Source organism: Corvus moneduloides, chromosome 2, assembly GCF_009650955.1.
Source record: "Corvus moneduloides isolate bCorMon1 chromosome 2, bCorMon1.pri, whole genome shotgun sequence".
In the NCBI taxonomy this organism is placed as follows: domain Eukaryota; kingdom Metazoa; phylum Chordata; class Aves; order Passeriformes; family Corvidae; genus Corvus; species Corvus moneduloides.
The window spans coordinates 64,571,907-64,587,565 of NC_045477.1; the positions used below are offsets into that span (position 1 = coordinate 64,571,907).

At 37.7% G+C, this 15,659-nt stretch overlaps 1 protein-coding gene across 7 annotated transcripts in view; it reads right to left on the reverse strand.

The window, feature by feature from the left end:
• PCDH9 (protocadherin 9) overlaps positions 1 to 15,659 on the reverse strand; it is a 683,529-nt gene that overhangs the window by 227,204 nt on the left and 440,666 nt on the right. For 3 of the 7 annotated variants that reach the window (XM_032099881.1, XM_032099879.1, XM_032099880.1), the window contains one exon: positions 10,662 to 10,863. The exons of 1 other annotated variant lie outside the window; for it this stretch is intronic. In XM_032099881.1, the coding sequence (XP_031955772.1) occupies positions 10,662 to 10,863 (202 nt within the window). Of the gene's footprint in view, positions 1 to 7,721; positions 9,753 to 10,661; positions 10,864 to 15,659 lie in introns of those variants that run through there. 3 more of the 7 variants (XM_032099883.1, XM_032099882.1, XM_032099884.1) reach the window with 2 other exon arrangements.

The following is a 15,659-nucleotide window of genomic DNA, read 5'->3' on the forward strand; positions in this document are numbered from 1 at the left end:
CTCCTGTTGAAGACAAACAGAGCAAGTGTATGTACAAAAATATAAAGCATTCCTTGGGAAGCAAAATATTTGAAAGAAAACAGAATATTCATCACCTATATAATTTTCAAATTTTATTCAGAGAACTTCCCTTCTTATGCATATATTTCTCCTTAGGAAAAAAAAAAAAAAAGGCAAAAAATCTGAGAAAAATAAAAAGATAAAGCCATAAGATAAGCATAATAAAATGAACACCTATTCTCTGGACAAGTTTAGTTCAAACTTGAAGACACTTATGCATAAGGTTATATCTTAAGATAAAACGCTTTTTCTTCCAAAAGTCTAGGTTTCCTTCCCAGAAAGCAAAGCTTGCCAAGATACTTGCTTTAAGGAAGGAACTCCTGGATTCCATGAATGTCCCATACGGATATTCTTAAAGAGACAGTCAAAATGCATCATCTGCACTTCATGACCTGCTAATTTTCAAAATGGCATGAGACTTATAATAGTTTCCAGTAAATATTTGGTGATTGTTTGGAGGAAGGAAAGCTGATTAGGGAACAGAAATTATTATTAGAAATCCTTCCTTAGAACTGTGCTTTAAAAAGGTAGGATGATTTAATTTCAGTTATACCAAAAAAATATTAAAAAAGAGGAAGACGAAGGTATGCAAATGGTATTTTTATTTATCTAGCACTGTAAAAAATGAGGCATGGAATTTAAAAATTACCTTCTCCTTTGAAAAATGTTATGTGCAGATAGATAAGAAAAACTGATAAATCTTCCAGAAGATATGAGTATTCCCTTAGCAACAAGAACAACTGAGATTCATCTCACACAAAAGGTTTGATTGGTGGGAATCAGCTAAATTTAGGTGTCTAAGCTTCCCCTATACACAATGTCAATCCAGTCAATATAGTCTGGAAAACAATGCCTCTCACATTGAAGTAGACACATCTACTACACACCATTCAGTTTAGTAACTGACTGGGTCTCCAGACTCAATTATGGTAACTGAGGACTCCACTGACTACACCTGGATCTCCGACTAATTCACATCTGCCTCCATTTCACATCTGAATGAGTCACAGATGCATCACGAGGTTACACACATGGCACCTGCACTCATACCTTTTTGAATGAACCTCAACCTAAACCTCACTTCTCTTGTCTAACCATCAGCAATGCCAGTTTAGAAATATCCTGGGGTACCCACAATGTTCGCATGTGGATGTCAAACAGGAAAGAAGGGAGTGCAGTTAAAAAGAAGTAGGTAGCATCAAGGTATTCAATCAAATGCCCATGTATAACAAATTATTTGAGTCCTATACATATATATTCTGGAGCTAAATTTCATCCAAAATGTCTTTGTGTGAATTTGGTGCTCCTATTACACTCAACAGAACTATGGTAAATGGACTCTACAATGAAATTTAGCCAACCTGGTTTAGGTACCTACTTTAAATGAAAGCTTTTGTGCTCAGTAAATTAAAAGAGGAAGCCTAGACACTTAGGATAAAGTTTTAGATTTCTACAGGTAAGCATCTAAATTCAGAGTATAAAATATGAGGCTGAGTTCATCATTAATTTCTGGAACTAACATGGGTATCACTTGATTACTTCCTACAGTCTTCATTCATAACCTATGGTGGGATAAAGACATATCTTTATGAGATTTACTTGACCCATTTCAGATACCTACATCAGGAGCTAAACTGCAGAAAAAACCAGTAACTTGGATTGTACCTATTTCTGTTTCTTTTCTATACTGTGTATAGTACTACACCAGCTATCCTACCATTTATTATCCTACCATACAATTTAGAAGTTTGTATTTCATTTACCTTAGAGAATACATGTTTTTCTTTCCTTTTTTCTTTGCATCTGTATTGCACAGTCTATGCAAGACGAATTTAATTAATTTATAGGATTGCAGAATCATAGAATGGTTAAGCTTGGAAGTCTGGAGATGGTTTAGTCAAACTTTTCTGCTCAACTCAGGGAGTTACCATGACTGAGCTACAGTCATGCTTGTTCGATTTTTAAAATATCCAAGAAGACTCCACAACCTCTCTGGGAAACTTGGTGCAGAGTTCTATTGTTCCAATTGCAAGAAAATGTGGTGGGGCTTTTTTCCTTACGTTTAAAGAAAATTTCTCTGTATTTCAGTTTGTGCCCAGTGTCCTTTCTTTAATTTGGTATACTACTGAGAAAAGCCTGGCTCCCTCTCTACTCTCCTTCCCGCACCACATCAGGTATTTGCACACATTAATTAGATCCTTCCTAACCCTTCCCTTCTCCAGGATGAACTGTCACAGTTCTTTCAGCACCTCCCCATGATCTCATACCTTAATAATCTTTGTGGTCCTTTTCTGGACTCAGTCCGTATTTCCATTTCCCTTCCATACTGGAAAACCCAGCACTGGACTTGGCACTTCAAAAGTGTCTCCCCAGTCCTGAGTAGAGACTTCCCATCAGCTTGCTGGCAGCACCCTTCCTAATGCAGTTCAGGAGGTTGGTTTCCTTTCTTCAAGGGTGTCATTCTAGCTCATGGCTAATTTGCTATCCACCAGGACTCCCAGTTCTCTTACTGCAAAGCTGTTTTCTAGTTGTCAGGCCCAAGTCTGTGTGGGTGCAATGTGGTCATCCTTCCTGCACTAAGTTATTCCTCTCATTGCAGCCATCAGCAATTCTATTCTACTTAAAATTTGTAACCACTTAAGTGCTGAAATTAACAACGCCATGCTAAATTCAACACTCTATTCTCACAATTATAATCTTTCTTCTAGTCCACTTGCCATTGGGGATAGTTGTACTGCTAAGACTCCACTAGTAAAAGAGCACGAAACGCTGGGAACTTAGTTGTATAATCAAGGCAACAAGCAGTAACAGCTGGCAACAATAACTTTCACTGAATTTCAGAAAAAGCAACCTCAAAAATATAAAACAAATATTTCTGCCATAATCACACTATCACATCTTTAAAAGGTGAATTGTTTCAAATACAGTTAGGTGATAGAGCACCTAGAATGCTAATAAAATCTTTCTAATATATTTCATGATGATTAAAGATACATGTGTTCAATTGTGCTTTTTACTTTAGTTTCCCAAGGAAAGTCTTTAAATAATAGAAAAATCTGTTGCTGTTCTATTGCTAAAGAGTACTGTTAAACAGCATGTTCATGAGGCAGAAAAAAAACCCACTCAGGTCAGAACAATGACCGATAAAAACTGATTTTAGAAGTCTGTAATTTAGAGGACTTATTGTTTTATTTTTCTTATTCTAAATATTTAAATAGAAACTTTTGACTTTGTCATTTACCTGTAAGTGTTAGAAAGGACTGAGGATTTATTTTTCTGTTTTTTTTTTTTTTCTTCTTTTTTTTTTTCCTGGACAGATATTGGACCAGTATTAAAATACAGAGAGGAAAAAAAGTGCTTAAGAACAAAATGTTGCAGCATTCAAAATACTACTACGAATTAACCAGTTTATTAGAGATTCAAGAAAACGAGTACTGCATCTGAACTATGGACACCAAACACCTCATTTATCAAATAAAAGGCTGATTCACTTGCAGTCAGTAAGCAACGTAGTACTATTTCCTTTGTCACTGAAGATCATTAAATCAAGGAATCATTTGGTAACATATGCTGTAGATACCAGCACAAGACACATGCTTTTTTATGTTATTGGCTAAGATTTCTGATCTGTATTATGCAGGATGTTGTACTAGTCAAAACAATCCCTTGGGCCTCAAAATATCCTTGCACTTCTGGAAGTCACAGATTTCACATTGACAAAGGGTTGTACAGTCACACAGACAAGAGCCAGAAACTGAAAATAAATGCGTTCAGACTGAGAATACAATACCAGCTTTAATGTTCTGGTGGGTTAACCTCAGCTGCTGGCAGGTGCTCACTAAGGTGCTCTATCACTCCCCCTTCTCAGCAAGACAGGAAGAAAATGAGATGAAAAAGCTCATGGGTTGAGATAAGGACAGGGAGATCACTCACCAGTTACCATCACTGGCACAACTGACTCAGCCTGGGGAAGATTAATTTAATTTATCATCAATAAAAAACAGAGTAGGATTGTGAGAAACAAGAAAAACAAAACTAAAAACACCTTTCCCACTTCCCACCCCTTCCTTTTCCCCAGGCTCAAATTCACTCTTTCATAACCTCTTCTTCTGACTCCACTCCAGCTTGCACCTGCCACTAAGTGGTGTTAAGAGATACGAAATGGGAGTTGCAGTCAGTCAGTAAAACTTTTGTTTCTGCTGCTCCTTCCTCATCATACTCTTACTCTGCTCCAACATGGGGTCCTTTCCAAGCAATACAGTCCTTCATTAACTGCTCCAGCATGTGTCCCTTCCACAGGGTGTGAGCCTTCAAGAACAGACTGCTCCAGTGCAGGTTCCCTAGGGGCCACATTTCCTGCTCCTGCATGTGCTCTTCATGAACTGCAACTTCCTTCAGGGCCTACCTACCTTTCTTCAGGGTGGGTCCTCTATGGGCTGCTGGGGGCACCACCTTCTCCACAAGCTGAGAGAGAATCTATTTGGTGTCTGAAGCATGCTCTCTACCTCCTTCTTCATGGACCTTGGGGTCTGCAGGTTTGTTTCTCTCACATTTTTCTTCCCTCGCAGACACTGTGCAGCTTTGGGCAGAAATGGATGTGTTTTAGAGCCACTGGGAACTGGCTCTGTCAAACATGGGGGGCAGCCTCTGGTGTCTTCTCGAAGAAGCACCCTCTGTAGCCCCCCTCCCCACAACCTTGCCATGTAAACCCATATAAAACATGTAATCAAACACCAGCCGAAATAAATCACTGGGCTATTTTATCACTGGAGTATTTTAAAACATTGGTTTGATTTAAGAAAAGTTGTGTGAAACACTAAGCATTGTGCTATGATAGAGATTTGACTGGATAATGGTATCACTTTGAAACTTTAAAAAGTCTGGGAATGTCTGCAGTAGATCTGGGCTTGATGTGATATGAAGAAAACCCTTATGAGCAGAAAATATTTACAGGAGAAAAATAACTCTTAATTCCTAAAATCAGTCTCTTGTTTTACCCAGCAAAAGCACCTGCGGTTTTAAAACTGTCCTAGGTATCATCAGTTACGGCAGCCAAAGGCACCAGCTTTCATCTCATGCGCAAGCTTCCCCTTCCTTTAATCCTCTAACCCTTCTCATAGTCCCCCTGCCCCATGTAACCTTTTCAGCTCACTGCTGAGGACCTGCAAGTTCTCTTCTCAGATGGCAGCAGGAGCAGCTAGGAAGTTTTGACAAGTTAGGTGCTCCTCTTGGAGAAGCAATGGGACAAGTTCCCCTCCCAATGCTCATTCAGTGGCTATGGCCTCCTGATTTACACTCCAATTAGCTTTGGTGTGTGAAGGAAAAGAAAGTAGAATAGAGTAGCACAGTGGCTTTTCTAAGACAATTTTAAAATCCTCACTGCAATGAGGCAGCAAAGAGATGTAGAGATAGAAATACTTCTTATGCCTCTCAGATTCTATTTATTTTTTTAAAGAAATAAGTGCATGGGCTAAGATTGAGCTCATACTTCAGATGATTTTACAGCTTTTCTGTAGGCTAATTCACCAACCTGACTCCATTTTTTCTTACTCCTGCTTGCCTGTAGCTAAATGTGACATTGTTAGATTCTGTGTGAGGTATGAACTTGTGTTCAATGAAATGGAGGATATGACTCAAAGGCAAATGTTCCTATTTTAGTTCTCTTAGTCTCATATTATGAAAACACAAGAATAAGTACGGACAGCAAATTATCTAGATCTAGGCATTAATAGAGTAGCATTTCTTTCCACACCTTAGGCTGTTTAGCTATGGACTACTCCAGTATTCCCAAATAAGAAAATTTTGAGGCAGCAAAATGAAAGACAGGATTAAGCAGAGGGTATGCCCGCAAGGTTAAACCATCATCACCCACTGGGTGTAATGATAGCGACACTGTAAAACCAAAGCTCTTTGCAGGAGAGGCTTAGCTTCTCCACATGGGACACTATCATATGACCAAATGTAATACAAGGCTGTCTTGCCATTACTCTGAACTTTAGTAATAATTAAACCACTTCCACAGAGATATTCCTACTTATTACTGGAGTTAGGGTATCATTTAACACCCCTGACATTACTTGACTATACTGCCATAGTATTAGGTTTATTAAAAAGCAGGAAGTCAGGTATTTATCAGCCAAATTTAACCACACAGTTTCTATTGTACTGGAAAAAAAAAGCTATCCACAAACATTATTATTGAAAGGCAGCATTATAACATTACTTCCAAGAATATGGAATTGCTTTGGAAGTAACACAAAACATAATAGAATATTCTATTTAATTTTACTAAATAAAAACATGATCTTCAAACCAGTAGGTGTGTTACCATTTTTGCTACAGCTCCATGTTTTTACAAAGCTATTACTTTGTGTTATGTAACCTATATTGATACTACTTATTAATGAGGTGTAGAAATTAGGCAAGCATTTACTTAGCTTTGTAAACATGTATCAGAAGACATAAATATTATATTTCTGTCTGGTTTAAAACCGTTGGAATTATTGCATAGATTCATCCACAGTGTGTAGTAGGCTTTCTCCCTAGAGCAGTTCTAACACTCCACTAAATATATGCTATTCCTCTTTATCTCTTTGAAGAAAAATGAATCACATCCACAGCTTGCAGCTATCAAAATGTGATTTATCAAGCGTTTTCATGAAAATGCATTTTACCCCTTCTTTACACTAGGAGGCACATTTTTACTTCCTACAGTTCTATTGCACAGCTCTGCTGCATGCAACTCTTAGATACGTTAACAACTCCAGTCTAAATTTAAGTCCCTGACAACCTTTACTAAGCCACAGGGAAAGAAGAATTCTTCACTAATAAGGTGGGTTGTTTTTTTCACGCTGATGAAAACCACACTTATAGTAATGAAAAATAACACTCTGTACCCGACTGCTGGAGAATAAAAACACAGGGGTTTTTTTGAGCGATACCCGAAGATATAATTCACATTAAAATACATCAGAGAGCTGTACAGTTTTAATGGAACTGATGATAAAGATGGTTGTGTTAAAAGTATACTTCCTGATATGTACATTCAAAACCATTAGAAGGCAGGAATTTTGGTAATAAAAGACACTAAATAAATTCAATTTTACATTGACTTTTTCCTTTTTTTTAAGAGCCTAAAGAAACAGGAATGTTTTCTAAATTCTTATCTGATATACTAAAAGGTAAAGAACTTGAATCAGATTATAGATCTTTGAAATATCTTCCTTTTTATAGGAATCAAGTGTATCAAACCGCAAATGAGACAAAGGTGAACTATAATGAAGTTGCAGTTGACAGGCTAACATCAAACTCCTCTGACTATCAGTAATACTGATCGATTAACAATAGTGAAATGGAAAATATATCTTAGCAAAATGAATATAACCCTCAAAATAAAAGACTCTAAATAAAGAAGACAGGTTTCATTGATGGAAACCAAACTTGGGCTTACATATCATTATAAAAGACTTCATATTTCTATCTTGTTGCCTTTCTCTCATAACCACAGTGACAGCGTGTGGCTGACAATGCTAATGTTTGGCTTCTCTCTTCATTTGAGTTTCACCTGGTGTGAGAGATTTCTGTTTTCAGATTAGCTAGATGAATGTACTCTCACTGTGTGTGTTTATTTCATTAAATCATATAATTGTAGTTCTTGTGTCTCTGTAGAAGCTAATGACTGCAAGTAAATATGGCAATAAGGTTTCTCATACTTTTGTGTAACAAATTAGCAAGACTTTTAGCACATTTTCAGGTTTTGAAGACCTGGGCCTTGGTCACTCTTCAAATATAATTAAAACAGCAATATTATATTGAGAAACAATGGCTGTATTTTTATTCACGTAACTTCGCAGTGTACAGTAATAACCCACACAATTCACAGAGCATTAAAGTCATTAACCAAAATTGCTCCCAGCATGAGGCAATGACTTTACTACCAAGATTGACATTACATTCTCATGAGCTGAAGCAAACTTTTACTTAGGATGAACTTTCATAAACATACAGTGGAACAAATCTCTATTTTTGGTGTAGAGGTCATTTGCAAACATTCCCATAAACACTGATCTTTCTCTTCAGCTGAAGCATTTAAAATAACAATATTGTTATGCAACACTTACCAGCCAAAACTGGTAGCAGTACATGTGCACGATAATACTACAACTCTCCACTAGGGCTTTTTCCCCTACTTTATAGTTGTATTTTTTACCTTAGCATGTCTTAAGTATTTTCATAACCAGAAATTCCTTAAACAGCCACTGAAATGAAACTACCTCTACGGTTCAATATCACTAGGGAAAATTTCACTGCAATAGAACTAGAAATTCAGCTTACGAGTGTCAAAGAATACAATGTTCAAACAATACTACATCTGTTATTTTAACCATGAACACAGGTAAATACCCACAAAGTAACTTGGCCCAACCAGATAGCATTTTTCTCTTCTGAAAATTGCCACAGGATCGTCAATAACCATAAACTGCTTTAAACCTTATTTCACATTTCATTCAAAAACTTGTGCCTACAGCAGCAAAATAACTTTTGACAGAGTGCCTAGGCAATAGCTCGATACTGAATACAATATAAAAGTTAAATCCATCTAATGAGCAGCATGACTCCCATCCTCTCCTGGATTTTCCTAGGAAAATTTCTGTCACAGTACTGACCATATCATTCCCTTCTTAGTTTGTGAGATTTGATGAGATATGGAATGTACTGTTTCAATGTCTGGTAAAAAGCAAAAAACCCTATACTTCAATACTTCACTAATCATCAGTACAGATTGATGGTTAGATTTTCATAAATTTGACACAAATTTAGCATTCCTAAGGCTAAGTTACGTGTAACCACAAACATACTAAAACTTTTCATATAGCTTTTAAGAACACTTACTCATTCTGACTAATCTTCTATTAGTGTCTATATTAGGTATGAATAGATGATCATGATTAATACACTAAATTTGCACAATGTGTTTAACATAAAACTTCTAAAACTGCTTTTTTAGTAACTTGCTATGAAGTGTACTAAGCCCTTTTTCTTAACTCTCCTGGAGGACTTCTATGCTGTGTTTTGAAGAGATGTACAATTCTGAGCCTGTGAAGCCAATGCAACAGTGCCAACATGCAATGCTGCCTTAAAAACCTCCTCTCCGATGTTGTTAAACCTTTCACAAGCCTCATATGTGGTCAGAGAATTAACCAGGTAATTCCACTTAAGCTCCTCGCTTGCTTAAGCAGACATGCATTCTTGCTCCAGAGTCAATCCATTCATAGTTGCTATCATTTTATCATTCTTTGTATTTCTATAGATTAAGGGTTTAACATCATAGTTCAAAAAACATTTCTGTTTTGGTAAAGAAAATAAAATGCAGGTGTCATATCCAGGAAAAAAAAACGGAAAAGGAAAATAGAGGAAAAGAAACCAGAATGCAACTCTCAGACAGTAAAGCATTTCAAATAGTTTCTTTGTAGAGTTTCATCCAACACAACCTCTTGGTCTTTCCATAAAAATATGAGAAAAATATTTCCAAAGTCAATATTCCACAGTTCATGTTGTCATCTGCCATGATGTTAATGTCATCATTCAGATCCAGCTCTGCCCAAATGAGAAGATGGACCTTAATATTGTTCATCAGATCCCAAGGCCACCTTCTCTCCTGGTTTGTACAGGCCCAGTGACAACTTAATCATCTATACAAAAGGGAGAAATGCCAAAGACAGAAACTAATTCTTATTTCTATACTCCTGGGACACAAAAGAACTCAAGTTCAATTACCTTCCAAGAGCACAGGTAACACTTTTAACCTTTTTCTCCAGACTCTAGACAAAAACCAAGAAGCTTAAGAGCAGTGCTACTTCCCCCTCCCTGTTTTCAATATGTCTGTCTCCACATTCCAATGCCAAAATTCTAGTCACAGCATTGGTTAAGATCTTGCTTCAATTTCTAGTGCTTTCAAAAAAACACAGTAATAATGTGAATGTATAATAGAGAAGGAAAGAAGAGAAAGGACGAAGTTCCCAAATCAAATAGTTCATCCTTAATATTTGTATGAAAACCTGTATCTGACAGTTCCAAAACATCATGCCATTCCAACCTAACAAAGAAACCCTGTTAGAAGGGGGAATTATAAAGGTGTTAAGAAATTTGGGTTCTTTCAATTGTTCAGTGCTTCACTGATTTACTGATTTCTTTGTTAGTCTAAAAGACAGTGCAACCTCCATGTCCTTGAACTTTAAATTGATATTTAGAATGACTTTACTAAATCTAAGTCTAAAGCTAAATAGGTACAGCACTGCAAACATCAGGAAAAACTTGCTACCTTGTAGGGCATCCTTCTCCCCAGCTGTTCTTACTTACTGTGCAATTAGTATGAAGCCGTCTGTTCTACTGGATATACTTTTGTTTCCACAGTCAAATTACAACACGAGGCATTTCAGGCAAACTACATTATTTCCTAACAATCCCAATGAGCTAATATGATCAAATATTCATGCATGTGCTTAAAAACATCTCTACCATTGCAAAGCTCGAAGGGATGAAAAAGAAAGTAACCAAGTTAGCAAAGCAACTAGATAAGCAGAGCAGTGATGGTGACTCACCCGAGTTGGGGTCAGAATTGCCATCAGCTTCAGTCCTCTTGTCCGGTGAAGCCTGGTCATAGAATTCGTCCTGCGGCTGAACCAGAGGGAGAGGGTGTGAGATCAGGGTTCCACCACCCACTGGCTCGTGGTCTCCCAGACCACTGTCACTGCAGCTTTCCTGGGAGCCATCAGGGAGGTGAAATGTAACACGGCGCTGGGACTACAAAGAAGAGCACAGGACACACTGATTAGTGCCCTTCTTTTCTGCTCTCTTGACTATTTTTTTTTTAACTTTTGACATACAGATAGATCCCTGGAAATGCTTATGAAGCAATTGCTATTATCATGTTTGCGGTTTGGTTTGCCTTTTTTTTTTTTTTTTATTTTTTGGCTTGCTTATAGATGGGAAATTGGCAGATGGGAGAACCAAATTTCAAAGGTTATACGTGCTCATCTGTGAAGTAAACTTCTTATAAGAAATTGATCAGTGGAAAATTAGGTATATTTCTCATAATTTTCAAAACATTATCTATAAAAAAACTCTCTCTGAGAAGCAGAAACCATTGCAAAGTAGGTTATGAAAAACAAATGACATCTGAAAATTTCGTAAGTATATATTTCTGAGGTTAAAATCTGTACTAGCACTATTCAAACTGGGAAAAAAAAAGACATCCACCAAGCTAAACAAGCCCATAAAAATGGCTGTCATCTTTTGGGAATAGTAGCATGAAAAAATAGCTATCTATAAGGATATTTAACTGATAGCAGTTATGTTCTTAAAATGGATAAATAGGATTGATAATATATCTGTGAGATCACAGTGGTCAGCAAAGAATCACAGAACGCAACGACAGAATAAACAATTACTGCTTTAGTAAGACAAATAAAAATAAAACAGCACAGAGTTTGTACAAGAGAACACAGGGATTGAGAGGCAGAATTACACATTTCACTGAATGTCTTAAAAAAAGAAACGCGTAGCCATCTCAAAAGAAAAAAAAAATAAAAAAAACCTTCAGTGTACACTTACATTAGCAAACCATTATTGATTTTGAACCTCTCTCATCTGGAGAAATAATCTGACTTTTGAATTGTGGCTACAGAATGATACTGTGATTCCCCAAGAGCTTCAGAGCTGATAGCACTGCTGCAAATTGTTTAGCAACCATGACTGTGGGATTCATGAAAGGAATGCTACAGGTCTTCATGGATCAAAACACTGCACCTTTGAAGGATCGGAAACAACTAGTTTAAGAGTATCTCAAGAGAGTGGTTAAATTAAGTTAAGCACATCTTCCCACAAAAACAAGTTTCAGGAGCTTCAGTGGTCTGGTTTGCTAGATTAATTTACGATAAAGTAGAGATTCACAAAGTTCATCTTAAGCATCGTAACGGTATAGGTTAGTAGTTACTTCTTATCAATATTAGTCATCTGAAATTTATGGGGTATATCTAAGCTAACGATTCAAGATTTCTACAGAGCCAGAAGAAAAAGAAACATTAAGAAAATACTACAACAGGTATCTTTCACTAGTTGAGATTTTTTAAAGTAGTTAAAATCAGGTGTCTTGTATCCATCCTGAAAATTTCTCCCCCTCCTCTTTTTCACTTTTCTTTTAATGAGAAAAACCTCAAGGTAATAGTACTAACTGTATGTTTGCTTATTAAAGACTATTTGTTAATGGCAATTGCTACCATTTTATATGATAATCAATATACTCTACCAAGTTTCTTTTTATTCATCTCCCTTGGGTGGACATAGTTGATTAAGTCAACTTCAGATTACTGTGTTATTCAGTATAGAAATAAATGTAATATTATTTGCTCTTGGCTGTGATTTTATAATTAGTATTTTGCTTTTAAGTTCCTTTTCTAGCTTTAGGAGTAGAATCCAGCTGTAGAAAACCAAATAGATCCTCTGAGTCATTGGATGCACTCATTACATCAACAGAGAACCTAACTATATATGTCACTGAGAAAAACTTTTATCTTACACTTAGCTACTTTTTCTTATGACTTTTTGTTCTGGAACTACCATCCTAAACAATTTTTAGTCACTAGCAGGTTCTTCCCCTTCAATATGAGCAAAATAGAAATGTAGCTAACTACACAACTTAAAATCTTCTCTTTCTGCAACTACTTTCAGAAATATAAATTTGGAGATCTGTTTTTCCAAGCTAAGAATTAATGTCACTGGTAAAGTGAGCAAGAGGCAAACTGTGGTGGTGCATCCTCCCCATCCCCACCCCCCTCCCCAGGTCACACTATGATCTGAGGAGATTGCTTTCATTTAAACCTAAAAGACTCTATAAGAAGGCATGAATGTTTGAGAAAATTAAGCCCTAAAATAGGGGAGGAGATGAAAAATTCAGTTTTAGGTTCTGCAAAATAATAAAATCCCTATAATTAATTAACCACCTAAATAAACAGAAGAATACGTAATTACAAGAATGTCCTATTTCATGAGTTATATAGTAAAAATACTGATCTTAGGTAACAAAAATTCTTCATACTAGCTGAAATCTGCTCTGACTCTATACTGACAGTGACAGGGACTGGTCAGCCAGTAAAATGACACAGGCCTAACACTAATACTGGCAACTTCTCGGCTGATAGTAGTATCACTTTTTAAATCCATACTTTAAATGATGAGAGAAAAGTATATTGTCTTGCTTTTCTGAGCCACTGTAGCATAGTGATCTGCCTTGGAATGTGGTCAAACTCAAATAATGCCCTATTTTGCAAGCTATCAGTGGTGGGCTGAGAGGCTCAGTCGTGCTGGTTTTGGCATTGAATTATGCTAAAAGCTGTCTGGCTCAGAAACTCCAAATTAAGATCCTGATAGTGAGGCAAAGATTTGGCAGATAAGCTGCTAAGGAGACCTGGAGACATATGACTGGCAGTCAATCACTATATACTGTAAAAGTCCACTCTACTTTCATACAGTTGGGTTCCTCTAATATATTCCTTCTTGGAGTGTGTGTATGAAGCTTTCTCCTTTGGAGAAGCCCCTTCAAGAATACTCCTCGAGGCTGAGTAAAAGAGATCTGCCCATGAGCATTGGTGTGGTGAGTTGTATCAACCTCTACTTAATAATTGTTTATTTTTGCCAGCTTTATGTAATTGCTTTGATACAGTGCACTATACCTATACTATACATTGCTAGTAGTTTTAGCTTTTAAACTCTGTAGTAGATAACTCTGATTAAGATATTTCATCTAATCATTTGTCATATAAATAATAAATTAATTCATCTCTGTGGGACAGAGTTACTTAGACCATTGAAAAAGTCTGGGGCTGAGACTGGATCCAGTGACACCTAAATTCATCTCCGAGAAGTTTAGAAAGCAAGAGGGATCTTTCTGCACCCCATGACTCAACAGCAGGCTTCTCTAATAAACTTTCTCCAAAGTTCCCATTCTCACCCACAACAGCCACCTAGCCAAGGAACCCACAAACCATTATAAAGGATTATAAAAAAATAAGGGTCATGTAAACAGTGATCCAGTTCCAGACATGATGGATGGACAACATGCAGTCCATAAAGAAACTTTAGATTAAATCATGCCATCAAAACAATGAGGGGAGCAAGCCTTCCACAAAAAGAGACCCAAAGCAAACACTTAAGCTTAGGCATATCAATAATTGCAAGGAAAGACTGTCCTCAACATACTGAGAGCTTATGATAAGTGTTAAATAATGTGATATGTGGCCACTGCCTCCACTGCCCAGTCCAGAAGCCTCCTGCTGGAGCCCAGCCTGGGATCTCTGCACTAGGAACGCTGCTGCAGTACCAAGACTGAGCATGTACCACAGACACGCACATGGATACCGATTTGGCCACAGCTGTGGCTACACAGACAGCCTCAGACAAGACTTTGCGTCCAGCAGCCCCCACATTCAGAACTCACACCAGTCACAGGCACACAGGGACACACCCCCTCCTCCTATTGGGCTATCAGAGGCAGAAAGGCACAAGTGCAGCGCACACACCACACTCTCCAGGTTCACAAGCACACACCTTTACAGATCTCCCTAGCACCAGCACAGCCCCTTTGCCTGTCCAGCACGCCTGTCCAGATCCTAGACCCCCTTACCAACCCCACAGGTCCCCAGCTCACCACTGGGTGCTCACTGTTCATATGCAGCACCCACACACTTGTCCCTCTAGCAGGACACAATCATGGGTCCCCCAAATGCCAGCATTGCCCCACTGCCTGCCAGTTACCCCCACCCAGACCTGGGGCCTCCCATTCCTGGCTGGTCCAGCTTGGACTTTGCCAGTGAATCCACACAAACACACCATGCACAGTTGGCTTGGGCAAGCTACACAGACTCTCCTCCAGAAGCTGGCATTTGGCACATGGGATGTGACACACAGTCCAGATCCAGCACTGAGCCCCTCACTGAGTGCTCACTGAATTTCTTGTCTCCACAACAGCAGAGACAGGGACTCTTCTTTCAGAAGAAAATTCAACATGCTTAGACAATGTTCGTGTTTATTTACTCTCTCGTGCAACCAAATCCAGCTTTGAATTCTTTTTACCTAAAGACGGAATCAAGTTATTCTGAGTAATGAAGTTTATAGTTGGCACAACACTGGGACTAATGATAACAAGTAATTACAAATTTAATTATGCTAAAACATACATGGGATTATACACAACATGAGGTAAGGTTATGGTTCAGGTCCCAACACTTGGCCAAAATTCACATCTAAAATCTGTGACATATTCAATCCTGAACAAACATTTGGTGGGGGGGGGGGAATAGGGGTTTTCTTCAGGTCCTGAAAAAATCCAGTCCTTATTTTTAATCAGGAAATATCACATCATTGTTATGTGAAACCCAAAACTGAAAGGAGAATTCAGTCAAAGTAATATAATTTTAACCTGTGTCAAAGTAATTTCAATATGTAATTCAGAACAATTCGACTCAATGGGCTGAGTTTAAAATTCAGGAAAACAATTAGTATCAGTTATATGGACTCATTCTCCTTTAATCACCTAGTGCAGC